The following is a 15,348-nucleotide window of genomic DNA, read 5'->3' on the forward strand; positions in this document are numbered from 1 at the left end:
TAAAGCACAGCTTGAACCTATTCATATTCACCAGAAACACAAGAGCTTAGAGTCTGACACTGCATTATTTTTGTTGCCCTGATTTTTGTATTTTTCTAACTTTTTCTTTTGGATGCTGTAGAGAAGTGTTGATGAAAAGGCTCAGTTATATTTTGGTTTATTGTCTAAATACTCCTAACCACTGCTTGCATGTCTGCTTCCTCTTCCTCCTTCTGTTTGAATGATGTCTTTGTTTTTCTTTTACGTTGCATGCTTGCTGCAGCTAAATAAACTTGCAAATTTCTTTCCTAGGAATTAGCAGCTGATTTTCGGTGCAATTTAAAGATGTACATGCTTTTTTTTTATGACCCGAACTGGAGAAGAGGGCACACTAAGGTTGCAGCATAAACTCTAGTAGTGAGTTCAGTGGTCAAAAAGATGTGGAGAGTAGACATTTTTGACTTACCTTAACTTTGTTTGCACAGTCTGGGCTGTTTGTTTTGCTAAAAACATAAATCATGCTGCGCTTGCATCCAACCGGTATTGTACGTAAAATAAAGCCCAAAACCAGGCTGCTGCTGGACCGTCTTTACTGTTCACACTTTATCTTCAACGCTCGACTGCAGAACAGAGCAACCAAGACTACACTGGCTACTCAAGGTGTAGTAGAATTATACCGTGTTACTTTGTGGTACTATTGTGATAATGATTAGAAAAAAAACTGTACTTATATGATTAAAAAACTTTTTTATTATTACTCTTTTGGGTAACTGTATGGCGGTGGCTTAATGGCACAGCATTCATATCGCCACAAGCACAGAAATTGTTCTTAAAAAACATTCCCATTTGAAATAGTCTTCTTCGGTACACCACTTCTTTTAAAAAGTGTGATATTACTAAACTGCACAGTAACTACATTTAATTATATTTTTTTATTTATCAGCACTCTAATGGAACAAAATGGAGAAAATATCAAAAATAACATTTAAGATCAAGCTAAGTTTTTTTTTTATTTACTATTAATAGCTTACATTTTTCATGACGATAAATCAATATCCTTAGAAATTTTTCACAAGAACTGAAATGATATAAATGCCCACCTCTACTAGGTAGGTGATGCTTTTGAATGACTTAAATTAGGGTGCGTCTTTGGATTCACACCCTAATTTTACATATTGAGATAAACTGTTTAGCTAAACTGATTAAAATTACACAAAAATAATAATTAGTGCTGAATTTTCAGTTATCGGTTAATCTTTTACCCTTCTTGCTAATAAAACAAAGCCAAGCTTGAGGTAAAAATGCACAGCTTATCTATGTGAAAGTTTGTTAGCGTTGCTATTTACCGATCGAGGTTTGCTGCTAGTTCTTTGACTGCCGTCTGTCCTCAGGCTTCACTTAGTGCGGCGCTGAGCGATGTGAAAGGTCCTTGAACTGTGCAGACAGGAACACACGCGAGCTTGTCACTTTTCATCCGGTCATCGTCAAAACAGCCGGCCACTGAGATAAGCAAAGTGGCTGCTTGATTTGTAAACTGTTCAACATTTAGTACTCCCCCCCCCTCTTTTTGCATCAGTTTTTTTCTGCTCATATTTTACTTTTCCCAAATTGTATTTTCCTATTATGATGTTTTATGAAGATTATTCATTTTAGCTTTGGGAGTGTATTCAATATCTTACTAATTATCATTCCTACTACTAAATAGTTTGCACCACACATAAAGTAATAACATCTTTAATATTCTTGGCACTCTTTTTACAACCAAACTGATTACTTTTTGTGAAAACTAAAGATTTTTTTCTTGCATTCATTAAGTACTCTCTGGGAGTGACCTTGAGTCCCTTAAGTTTGGAAGATTGGTGATAGGCTGATACTTAAGTGAAGCCGATCTCATCAGTCACTAAAACTCAGTCACTGACTCTATTGCTGTGCTGTGACAGAGATTTGACTGACAGACCCAACTTACAGGTCATGTCTGCATGTTCACTGTGGCCAAATCAGCAACTTTCTTGCTATATTTAGCAACATTTCAGACAAAATATTGGTAATAATTGAAATTGGCAGTCCATGCTAAAAGATTCACGATCATTCAGAAAACTACAAATATGAATTCTAACTTAACCTTTTGCTTAAACGCTTACTTGACGGTATTTTCTTTATGTAAAATATGTCCTAGAGATGACTGGTACCGCAATAATAAAGGTCTTCTTGCTGTTATTTGCTGATCTTCTACTTACCTTTGTATCTGCAACAGAATTGCAACTACAATGGATGTTGTCAAATTGATTTAATGATGCCCCATTAAATCGCTGTGATTTCTGCTGGTTAGTTCTGTGGTTACGTACCAATGAACAGACATGAAAGGTTCCCCAGTCATTAGAGGATGGATTTGTTCTGTATTCCTGGTCCAGTAAGTGGATCTTTAGTGAGATTTCATTACCTTTGTTTGCTTTTAATGATGCAGACTGCGGCACATGTAGTTTTATTTAGCTCTTAGCGGAGGCTGGCTGTGAGGTTGGTGGATGTAATGAAGCTCAGAGCTGCCTTGTGCAGTTTTATTAAGGAACCTGTGGGGGGAAAAAAACGCTGCTTTTTTATTCATGTCTTCTATGTATATCTACCTGGGAGCAGCTGACATGACAGGAGGCTGAGAGGAGGAAGGAAATGACAGAAGGATGAAATGAGTTTTAGATTTATAATCCTTCAGACGTGACCCCCATTTCCTGCAGCTTGACGTCCTGGGGAAATGTCATGTCAGACTCGTGTTGGTCAGATTGGATGGACAGGAGGGAGACACACACACGCACACACACACACAGACTCTGCTACGAGTGTTTGCTTATACTTGTTACCTGTGTTTGTAGTTTTTATGTTATTATACACACTAATTGTTTCCGTTTCATCACCTCTCCTAGTCATACATCCCATCTTTCTGTATTTTCAAGATATTTTCTTGTGCATTCTGACAAAGTGTCGCTTTTTACTTTGCTAGAAATGTCATTCCAGTAAAATCTCCATATGAAGGATGTGTTTTGCTTCCAGGAAGATTATAGGATTATGTAATTGCGTGTTATACATGAGGTTTAGGGCTTTAGAGGGGATAATGGCACCACCAAGGTTCATTTTTACTCCTTATAAAAGCTTCCTTTGCCTTTTTAAATCCGGACACACACTACCAATAAAAGTTTATTTTTAAGTGCTATCTGTCATTAGCATAATGGAGAGAAATGTTCAAACTGTACGTCTTATTTTGAGGAGGAGAGGGCTAAAATAGAGTTGAGCATTTATCATGTTTATCTTTTACCATGATTTCTTAAATTCCAATTAATGATTAAAAAGCTGTCTATATATTATTGTAGGGCTGGGCGATGAAACTTGTATTTACAATGTAAGTATTTCATATCAGTTTATTGATAGTTATTAATTTCTGGTAGTTTCTTGTTTTAAATATCTGAAACTGGTGGCTTGATCTTGTTTTATCTACAGTTTTCACTTTTTAGCAGTCATGAGGCAGCAGTGGTGAAACCTTAAACTGCTACCAAAGTTACTCAACAGGCTGTTGCTAGGTAACCAAAGAATGAGTGAGTTGCTAGGCAACCAAAGAGCGAGTGAGTCAGTTAATTCCACCAACCTAGCTTGGATGGCTGTGAGAGGTTGATGAGCTGAAGCCTTTCCTACATCCCCCAGAATGCTGTGCGGTTCAGTGAATATTCTTTATTTTTAATATTGGATATTATCACAAGTATTAGCTATTGATATTAATAACATGTCTGTTGTGATTTTATTGGTTCATTATCCAGCCCTATATTGTGTGTATTGTTAATGTTTTACTTTTGTTTTTCTCCACTGATTTATCAATAAATGTACGAATATAATTAAATATAGTTCATGCATAATCTTAGTGATGCAAATAACCCTAAAGAAGTGCATTATAAATGGAAATGTTTTTCAAGAGCAGTATTTGCGTTTGTAGGGGCCATCGTTTCTGTGTCATGTAGTCACATTCATACATTTACCTAAACAAAAAAGGTAGCAAATACTACTTATCGTCACCTTTATTATCGCAAAAATACCACAAGATATTGTAATGAAATAGTAAATCCATATCTAACTTAAAAGCCGTCTATTGACGAGTTCTTGCTGCTGCGTCTGCCTGTGTGACCTCACTTGAGGTCAAAGTTGCCCTTCCCTGATCAGTCAGCCAGCCAGGAGCGGAGCAGCATGTTTTCTCTGCCAGTCTGTCACTCCCACTCTACCTCAGCAGCCGACGAACGGCTGCAGACAAATGTGCAGCGATGAGACGGCGAGCCCACTGAGCCTGCCGCACTCCTGTCATTAACATGGAGAGTCACGCTCCTTCCTCTCTGCACCAACACACGGTTTCCTCGTTTCTGTTCTGAAAGAAACCTGGATTCACTTCCACAAATCTACATTTACACCTATTTAAATTTTGCAGGGATTTATTTAAAAATCTTATTTTGATGGAACCTCTGCGTATCGTCTTCCATCAAAGATCTTTTCTTGCATTTATTCCAGTTTTTCACTGAGTGTTCAGCTGGATTTTTTTTTTGTTTTTGTGCCTTTGTTCAGAAGTGACTCTTAGGTCAAATCTCATTTCACTTTATATGTCCCTCATTGTTACCCTCACCTTATAGTGACGGTTCTTGCAAGAATGACATCCAAAGCAATCCTCCTCTTCTGCCTCCAACCATCCGGTTATACCAGCGCCTCAAACAGAACAAAACAAATTAAATTTACAAATTCATCAAAACGATACAGGAGAAAAAAAATCTTCCTTTGCTGTGCTTTTCACACAGCAATGCGACCCAAATTCAGGGTTTATTTTAATTTATTTTTGCTTATATGTGACCTACATCCAACTTTGTCACGTTAAGTTTTTTCCACCTAAATCAAATCAAATGATCAACATAAATTAGTTTTTATTGGATTAATAAAAATTCAAATAAGATGTTGAGGGTTTTCTACCTGCTTCTGGTTTGTGGATTTTACTCATGTCTTATCTCCTTTCTTGAAGTTTTTGCTTTGTTTCACCTCGGACTTCATTCATAAAAAATTAAACGTAGTGAAAATAATTTTTAATTTCAAAAGCAGCCTGTTTTGATTCATCTTTCTTTTTACGGCTTTCTTCATATTTCCATTCAGGACTTAAACCATGTTTTCTTTTTAATTCTGCAAAACATCTCATTATAAAGTAATTATGAATTCTGGACTCCAAATGAATTTTCTTTGAAGTGATTTTTAGGTTCTGCTCAGTAATCTCTCGTTGTAGCCATTGTTTATTAGCGGCAGTGCATGCAGGCCTCGGTCCGTAGACATTTTGGGGTTTAATCTCTGTTACTCTCTTTAATCTCGGCACCTGTCTCTTGCCTCAGGCAGACTTGGAGGTGGAGGTTGCTGAAGCTTTTGCCTGCTGACTTGGGATGAGACCCAGTTTTCTCTGACAACAGCCTGAAATCTCCAGAGATTTCATATTCTCTTTCATATCTCTCTCTCCATCTGGCTTATTTGTTTGGGAGTTGAGGATTAAATCTCTGCCGCCTCATATCCGATCAAACGGAGCTGTAACAAGTAATATAATTTTATCTTAACACAACAGGATTTGGGAGGAAATGTCTCCCCACTGTTATTTCAGAGTAGCTATAATCTTTCAGCTCAAAGTAAAAGTCGAGTGCTTTAAAATTACCACAAAACATGTTTGGATGCGTTGGGGGATCTGCTGCTCTGACACATTTCTGGTCATGTATTGATGGTCTGTTGTTTTGTGCTGCAGAGGGAGATGAAGGAGCAGCTGGCTTCGCTGCAGGACAGCGAGAAGGGACACTCTGAGGCCCTCCATCTCCTGCGGAGACAGCTCACGGAGACCAAGGTACAGTAAGCATTTCCCTTTAAACACAAATGTCATTTCTCACACAGAGACTTCAACTGTTGAGATCACTGCCGCTTTCTCTGCAGTGTGTAAACTCAGCAGCTCCAAATTACTGATATCTGAAGGCCCAGAGAAGCTGTATTTATCGTCGATATGGGGTTGTTGTATTTTTGTTTTATTAAAAAAGCCCTTGATTTTGGACTTTTAGGTGCTGCGGTTTATTTTCTTACTTGAAGGTTCAGATCTTATGTCATATTAAGACGCTCCGAATGCTTGTTATGTTTAAAGTTAATGTTTTATGTAATTATTTAGACATCACTTGCCCAGTGTAGGTTTTGTTGAGTCAAACCTGTTAATAACTTTATAATTAGAAGGCTTGAGATTTACCAGATCCAAACAAACAAGTACCAGAACGCAGCCTTTCAAAATAAGAGAATCCAGCTCAGATCAAATCCTGCAGGTGAAACGCCAAAACCCAGTTTTCAATCTGCTCATATGTAGGAAATGGATCGTTTATTAAGTAGGTGTGGAGTGTTTGGTCACTGATTATCTCACTTCCCCGGTGCTTTGGATTGCCAGGTGATTTCTAACATGACCTGGTTTCAGTAGCTTTTTAATCTCCAGTCATTGTGTTAATAAGTTAATATTTGCTCACCACCTCACACATCCTTACACTCATCTTTCTGTCCCATCACAACAAACCCTTGAGTTGGATTCACTGGAGGCTCATGTCTGATTTCCAAAGAGGAGCTTAGAGTTTTTACTTCCCCCAAACATTTTTGTTAAAGCCGCTGCATGACGTTTCTGCATCGCTCGCCTTCTTGTCCTGGTCTTCTCCGTTTTATCGACTTTCTCCGGCCGTCAGATATAGGTCGTTTAGCTCACTGGAAATGAGCTGATCTCATTAGCTTTACATCCATTTGCACAGAGTGCTGTTCCTGGAAGTGGGCCACACTGACAGCATTGATCTTTGATGCATTTAGGTAGCTGACAACGAAATGACTTTCGGCTTTTGCTCTTCATTTAGTTCAGAGTTGAAGGGGCGAGTTCTCGCGCCAGAAGCAATTTAAACTTTACATCTGCTGTCCTCCTGCTCTTCTTTAAGTCGGTGATTTTAGCTCCAAATCGTTACCTTTATTTCACAACTCTTTTTGCCGTTTTGTGCTGTAAATTGAGATTTTCTCTAACCTCACCAGGGGTTTACTGGATGAAAAATACTCAGCCTGACGTCTCTGAAGGCTGCAGCCACCCACTCAGTGCCATCACGGCCTGCTGGGCCAAAACAACAAACATGTCGGTGTGACTGATAGCTGCTCCGCTGCAGTCGTCCTCCCCTTTCTCCACACTATCAGTTAAACTCTTAACTAGGTAGGAAATCTTTGGCTCGCCGAGGGATCGTCGTTCTAACGAGCTCACACAGGAAGTGAGAGATTACCTGTCTGCACTGGCCAGCAGGATCACGTCTGCAGCTTGAAAGGAGGAAATGGTGGGTGTGAGGAATTAAAAGTTCAGAGATACAGCTGCTGTTTTTCAAAAAGTTAGAGTAGAAGTTGTAAAATATAAGAGTTTGACTGATCTATTGAGATGTGGTTGTATGTAGGCAAGTCACGATGTTTTGGCCTGATGATGAATTGCGATAAAAGATCATGTTATTTTAAGACCATTTTCCACTGATGTTATGATGGTATAAAAATGCAACTATACTGTCTCAGAAATCAATAAACTAATTTCTAAAGAACATTTAACACTGGAAATGGAAGACATTTTAATAATCCAAATAAACAAATAAAATGGATTATGAAGTCTCCGTCCCTTTTTCACATCTCTTGTGTGATGAAGCGAACCGTTTTGCTGTGCACCATTTTGTGCCTTTTTACAGTTTGTCGATTAAACGCCTCAGTGGTTGTGAACCATCAGAGACAGTCCATTGGTTGTAGGGTTTTTTTACAGTTTGGGAAAACTGCATTAGATGATTACATTTTAGATGCAGATGTCTTTTTAGTTGCTTCTGTTTTACATCAAATGCAATATACCATCTCTCACAGGTTCACTTTCAGCTTTCTTGTGTCACAACAAGCTCAAAATTTCACATGCTCAAATTTCATTGGTTTGACTGTAGGAGCGCAGGCGACAGTCGCCTCATTGGACGGTTTCCATAGGAAACGAATGCAGAGGGACGACGTCGCCTCCTGTGTGTGTTGAGCCATGAAAAGAGAAGGGAAGGAGTCTGAAATGAAGCTTTTCGTTCTCCAGCCTCTTTGGTTGAAAGAAACAAGATGAAAACAAACAAGCATGCAGCTCATTTTAATTTGATATATTATTTCATTTATTCCTTGCAGCTACAGGCCTACCTGCATGTATGCAGCTTTGTTTGATTTTAATCAGGCCTTCTGTTCTATGCAAACACTCATTTCTTTAAATGCACATCTTATTTTTTTAAACGTTTCTCCTCTTAGGATTCTTCTGTTACTTGAACCTGCTGAGGTTTTTAATGGATTCATCTCCTCTGTCTGCCCACCTGTCCTCCCACTCAGCTTCTCTTTAGTGACTGTTCATGTTTGCCTTTTATTTTTCGTTCCTTTTCTTCTGCTTCTGTACAGTCGTCTGAAATACTCCTTATTTTCAGGTTAGATGGCTGTGTACACGTATTGCTCCCGAGAGCTTCACAAAATCAATACATCTACATGCTGAATCAATGAATTACTGTTTATGCAATATTAACAGAGTTTAGAGTGCTGCGCAAACCCTTGATTTATTGATTTTTGTGTAATTAAAGTTCAGCCATTGTGACCTCAACTCTACATACAAGCTAACAGCGGTCAGGAAATCTGCACTTAAGCACTTTGACCTGCATTTATCCATTCACCATATTACATGGGTTCAGCTTTTATAACCAGGAAATGCTTTTCTTCTTTTTTTTTTTTTTTTTTTTTTTCAGTCTTCAGCCAAGAGTCTTCGTGCAACCATCGGCGATGCGTTCGAGCGGCTTCACCGCTTCCTCCGAGAGCGCCAGAAGAGCATGCTGGAGGAGCTGGAGATGGACACGGCCCGCAAGCTGGCCGACATCGAGCAGAAGATCCAGTGCTACAGTCAGCAGCTGCGCGACGTCAAGGAGGGCATCCAGATCCTGCAGGAGCGCCTCAGCGAGACGGGCCGCCACGACTTCCTGGAGGGCGTGGCCATCACATCCGAGAGGTGGGCGTGATCTGCTCCGAAGCAGTGTTTCTCAAATTGTGGTCCCTGGACCACCGGAGGTCCACAGGCACCCCCTATTGGTCTGCGAGGTACTGCATATAAACAACCATTTGTTTGCTGTGATGTGAGCTCAAAGTGTGACGCTACAATTAGCTTAGCAAAGGATTGTGCTAATAAAAGCTTAAGATGGAAAAAAAACAATGCCAGGATTATATAATTGGAGGAAGCCAAGTCGTACCTGCTGAGAGTTTTGATGTGAAGTTCAATAGCGATTCGATTCTTTTAAACGGTCTCCAGTAAAATAAGAACTGTTATTTGTTTTTTTTTTACTTTGCTCACTTATAATGCTCTGCTCACATGTCAACAGCTATTATTTTTATTTAATTAAAAACTATTAAATAAATAAAACTGATAGAAACTGGTGGACAATTTTATATTTAATGGTGCAGAAGATGATTTTTGTTTGTCACGGCAACTAAAATCTATTTTTTTTTATTTTGCTTCTAAATTACAGATAGACCTGAAAATCTTATTCATGCACACAACAACTGGTAGTAAAAACAACTTGTTCTTTTGACTTCTATGCGTTTGACATCATTGGAAAGCTTAGAATCCAGACTTTCAGAATATGTAAGTAACTCAAAATGCCCCAAATAAACTTGTTCATTTGGGGCAATTTCAGGTTAGGTGGTTTGTGGTTGGTTAAATGGGTTAAATCGTCCTCAGCCTGAAAAAGTTGGATTTCTAAAGTATTGGTTTGTTAAAATAGTTCAAAATGTGTTGAGAGTAGATTAGAATATTTGCAGTACAAAAATCAAAAGACGGATAAAAAGCAGCTGTGGAGGTGAGGTGAAGAACCAATGAAAGAAAGTCACATACAACACAAGTTTATAAGAAGCAAACAAAATCACCAACCGTTTGAAATTAAGTTTTAAACATTTTCTAAAAGAATGAAGGAAGTAGTGGATTGAAGAGCTGGTGACGGGTTATTCCAAACTTAAGCTTATTTTTGCTTAATTGCGGTTCTCCCCAATATTAAGTAAAAGTCACAGACAGAAGAAATACGAATATGAGAAGACTTGGTAAAAAAAATCTTTGGAAAAACTACTGGCACATCAGTAACTTCACATTAAATATGGTCAAGATAACCCATTAAAAAATAGAAGTGGATATAAAGGCAGACAGTTTGAAAAATTTATCATTTTTAAAACTAATGCACATATAAATGTGTTGAACGTGTGGGTAGCGTTGTGCAACCGGTTGGAGAAAGTAGAGATTTGAGCAACAGCTCCAGCTAATCCCTGAACAGATGGAGCTTTGGGGCCGAATTAAACCAGCTGTAATGTCTAATCAGGAGGTGGATGATGAGGATTTACTGGAACAGTTTGATATCTTAAAGCATAAAATAGTGTAAGAGCAAAAAGCAGGCAGTGAATGGCAAATTTCTATTAAAAAAAAATTGTGGGAATGGCTTCTTTTTTTTTTTTTTTTTTTTAGAAATGTTCCCCAGTCTGTAAAAATACAGAAAAGTATGGATTATATTAATTATATCATTTTTCTATTCTGTTGTGTAAATATTGTCTGCCTGAAATTCCTCAAAAATTTGTATTTGTAACATAAAAATGCACCAAGAACTTCCCTGAAGTTCAGTAAAGGTACGAGCTTTAAGTCGAATCTGTAATTTCAGGATTCTAGACGGCAATCAGAGTTAGGAAATCTCAGAATAAGCTCTTACTGCGTCACTTTCTATCTGCATTGCTGAGATAGAAAGTGATGGCATGTTTGACTACAAATATGCTTCTTATGGTTCTGTCTGACGTCCAGCTGAGTGTCTCTGATAAAATGAAGTCCTCTGTGCTGAGAGCGTTAACGCCGTGTGGGGTTCATTCATTTCTCAGAAAAGGAAAATGGAGAGACGTCAGATATTCATTATTGACTGGGGAAAAATCTGGACACTTACGACAAATACAAAAATACTATAAGAACCAGTTCAGTGGCTTTTCACTGGATTGGAAAGTATGAAGTGTGATTTTATTATATTCCAGTTCTGGAAAAGTATGAAAAAAATTAAAATTGTGGTTCGGAAAATAGCTGAATTTCCAGACTTTCTCTTCTTCCATTAGATAAAAAACTGAATTTCTGGAAAACAAATATGCTTTTTATAATCCAGTTTCAGTTTAACACATTAGAATTTGATTTTCTTTTATCATTCATTTCTTTTAGATTTTGAATAAAACTCTTCTAAAATAATAAAATGACTTTTTACTCTTTGTTCTTTAGATCACTTTAATTGTATGTTTGAAACCAAATCCAAGGTTTTTAAATTGCTTTAAAAGCAAAGCATCAGGATGTCTACGTTTTCTGAGTTTTGAGAAATTTATTACTGGCTTCAAAGTGTGATTTTCAAGGATCTGTGTTAAGTTCAAGTTCAGCTTTTACAGTTTTTTGTTGTTGTTTTTTTTTGTGTTATTTGATTATAAGTTCACATAGAAGACAAAAGGCCTTTTGGAACCAGCTTCAACAATTTGTTTATTTCTGGAAGGAAAAAAACAACAGACTCAAATAAAGTATCATGAAATGCAGCTGAAGACGATCTCTGAAACTGAGTTTGGAAAACTGTTGAGCTTTTAAGAGGACATATTGTAGGAACAATGCATCTGTTAAAATATAAGCCTTAAAATTAAAACGCGTATGTTTAGGTTGGAGATTGCATCATTGTGTGGAAACAGCAGGACTGTTGACCTTTATTCATGCTGTTTGCTCTCACCGTTTAAACTGGTTTCAATTCTCCAGGTTATTCTAAGCAGTTTTGAGGTTTTGTTGCTTTTTTTTGGGCTCCATTTTCAATAGATTAGACCGTTTCTATTTCTGTCGCTCTGTAAGACAACACCAGCTCTGGCAGGAGGATTAATGCAGAACAGGACGGCTGCAGGTTAAGATGCACATTTTGGTAAGGGAGAAGCCGGAGTAAGCGGAGTCATTAATTATTTACAGCCTGTTTCTTGGACTAGGATGTGTCCCAGGTGAGCGGAAATGTGTCAGCATGTAGAGTAGCTTACTCTCCTTCACATGAAGGTTCATACAAAGTTTTTTTCTTTTTGCACAGCGCAACCCCGCGCCCGTTCTGCCAGCTTCATCCTTTCAGCTCGTGATTACTGATGCTGTTTACCAGCTAATGGAAGATTTCAAAAAGCATAAATGAAAAGAAATTCATCAAGCATTGAAAGTTGGAGCTGCACAACACGAGTCGATATTAAATTACAAATGACAGCGTCAGCTCAGACTGTTGTTGGTCTGTTTTTCAGGGTTAAAGGGAAGATACACGAGACCAATCTGACTTATGAGGACTTCCCAACGTCCAAGTACATGGGGCCCCTGCAGTACACAATCTGGAAATCGCTCTTCCAAGACATTTCACCAGGTAAGGGAGCGCTGCACAAACTACAGCTGTCAGGCTTAAAGGTTGTCTGACTGTTTGTGTGTTTGCTGCTTCGTTAGACAAACGGATCAATATTATATCCTTCAGTAAATATGTGGAAACGTGCTCTGATTTAAATGTTTAGCTGTTTGTTTTTAAAGCTAAAGCAGCTTTATTGGGGTCGCTCACATGCTGGCCATCCCATTTTGCTAGATAAGCTTTGAGATTAAACAAACAAGATGCTGCTTGTTAATAAATTATAAACTTCCTGTTGCATTTAATCATCCTTGAGCAACCAGGAGGGAAATTTCCATCTTTTATTAAGGAAAATTACCTTTCAGTTTTATGTTTTTGTTGTCAGTATTATAAAAAGTGATTTATAAAAATATTTTCTCAATATTTCTGTGTTCTGCAAAAAAAATATGAAAAATGTGTATTTCTTTGTAACTGTAGAGGTGGCTGCACTCAGAATCGACCAGTTTAAGGTCGATACTTGTTGGCAGTTTTTACTTCTACCAGCAATAAGGGGAAATTTTCCTGCTAGTGAAGCAGCCGCTGTGGTTTTTACCAGACATTTTTACAAAGACTGATATATAGAGAAAACTGTACAGGAGGACAGCCAAGATTCCTGTGGTCGTATAAATAGCAATATAAAAAATCAAATGCAAAGTGGAAACGTCTTTTCCCAGAATGTGATGCGTTTTTTTGTTTTTCGCTCGTGTTTCTGGGCCACTGAGACTTTCACCTAACAACTTAACTTTTAATTAAAGCTGCAAGTTCCAAAAATTATATACCCAGTGTACAATGATGACTTGGAAACATTTGCTATTGTCTGAAGCAACCGCGTTTTATTTTTCAGGTTATAATTCTGTAAACTATTTGGAGCAGAAAAACAACACCGCACAGATGTTGTGGTAATAAGATAATGGATAATGTTGCTTGGGGCTGCATTTCGAAGCTGCAGATGAAGACAGATTTTGCCTTTGAGCTCAACGAGCCGCAGCGTACATCCAAATGAAAAATTGAAGGGCTTCAGCGGCAGATCGTCGCTCTGAATGCCTCACCCTGAGCCCAGACCCGTTTCTAATTGAAAAGCTACAGGGAGATCTGCAGCGGGAGAGGATTTAAATAAATTTCCAGAGTGAAATAAAATTGTGAAGTCAAAATACGCTAGACTTCTATTCTCCCATTCAAAAGTATTGAAGTCTAGCTTTATCAAAGCGGAGTGCTTTGATAAAGTCAAAATGTGTTTTGCACAGCCTGCGGCTCCTTCTCAGGTGAGAAATTGTGATGCATTTCAGTGTTTGAAGGTCCTGAAGGAGCAGGACTTCTTCTCGCAGCCGTCTCTCCCACTCGCAGCAGATAACTCAACAAACGCACTGAGGATTTTATAATGTTGTTTTGCTCTCTCAATCAGTTCTCTGCCCGCGGGGAGGCCAGACAGTTTCTTGGCCTCACTTGACTGGCTGCTAAATGGAACAATCGGTTGCGATCCATCAGCAGCAGTTGCCAGAGCGTCAACAAAGACATTCCGCCCATCAGCTCCAAAATTCACTGTTCGGAAAGCAGGAGCGGACCCGGAGCTGGTTTTAAACCCCACTTATGTTTAGCAGGACAGCTCCAATCTCCTCCGTTTCTTCATTTGACCCCAGCAGGCGCTCAGGCTATGAATCTTTAATGATTGCAACAAACACTTGAGTTGTCATTGACCAGTGAACAAGTTGCCCTGTCTGCTGGCAGTTTGCCACAAAATTCACCTCCATCTATCCTTGCCGACGTAATTGCAGAACAGTTTTCAAAAAATAAAAGATGTATCACCACCCTAAAGATGATTAATGTAAGGAAGTAAAAGAGCCATATTTGTAGTTATGAACCTAAAAGTTAAACTCCTGTCACATAGTGATATGGAGGCGCTGAATTGAGATGTTTTAAATATAATTCAGATCATTTCTCTTATTTCATTCACTCAATAAATATGAATAGTTCATGAAACAACTAAATGATATCATGAATTAAAAGGAGCTGAAAGAAGTATTCACATAAATCTGCATGTAGTGACAGTTTTAATTAAAATGTAAAAAGATATTTTTTTATAAAAGTTTCATACTGCAGATTTAAGAAGTGGAGAAAAACAAAATCTACAAGCAAATATTCTCTCCATTTGGCTCAGACACGGAGAAAAATAATGCTGCACTTACTCGTCAGTTGTTTGTACTTGCTGTAACATTAATTGCTCATTTGGGACATGAATCTGAATCTAAAATGTTAAAATTTTAATTTTCTTATCTTGTATACTTAATCTAATTATAAACTACGCCTACATTGGCCTTGCTGTTGACTCCCTGCGTGTGCTAGCTGTGCTGTTTGTCATCCTTCTGCTTTGGGTTGTTTTTTGCAATCGGAGATTTAAATTGTAAAATCTTAAACAATATTTTGAGTGCGTTCACTAAATATTTGTCCTCTTGTATTCGATTCTCAGATGAGCTTTGTGAATCTTTGTGGTGAAAATGTTTGCTATTCTGTTTTTACTCTGAACTGTTCTATACATAAGGAGTTTTTGGAACCCATTTTGTGATTTGTGAAAGCTTTTGCTTTAATTGAAGAAGCTAATTTAATCTCGTATGTTAAGCTGGATGTATTGTCACAGCCCTGGTGGAGCTCTGAGCTGCTCTACATCTGGAAAGACGTGCTTGAAAGAGGCTCCACTGGGTGCAAACCCTCCTAAAACGCATAACTGCACAGAGAATTAGACATCCCACGGAGCTGTGAACTGAAACTGCTCCTCCTTTCTCTGTAATTACTGTCTCTGTGTGTTGTTTACACTCCCGGCGTGGGTTGATGTAGCAGAAACGGAGCTGTCCTGCAGGAC

General features: G+C 38.3%; 1 protein-coding gene across 2 annotated transcripts in view; it reads left to right on the top strand.

Annotated features, from left to right (window-relative positions):
- trim62.1 (tripartite motif containing 62, tandem duplicate 1) overlaps positions 1-15,348 on the top strand; it is a 46,742-nt gene that overhangs the window by 26,713 nt on the left and 4,681 nt on the right. For both annotated transcript variants that reach the window (XM_081607034.1, XM_081607035.1), the window contains exons 3-5: positions 5,771-5,866; positions 8,805-9,061; positions 12,367-12,482. In XM_081607034.1, coding sequence (XP_081463160.1) covers positions 5,771-5,866; positions 8,805-9,061; positions 12,367-12,482 — 469 coding nt within the window. The remainder of the gene's footprint in view (positions 1-5,770; positions 5,867-8,804; positions 9,062-12,366; positions 12,483-15,348) is intronic.

Source organism: Poecilia reticulata, chromosome 5, assembly GCF_904066995.2.
Source record: "Poecilia reticulata chromosome 5, P_reticulata-male-v2, whole genome shotgun sequence".
NCBI classification, from domain to species: Eukaryota; Metazoa; Chordata; class Actinopteri; order Cyprinodontiformes; family Poeciliidae; genus Poecilia; species Poecilia reticulata.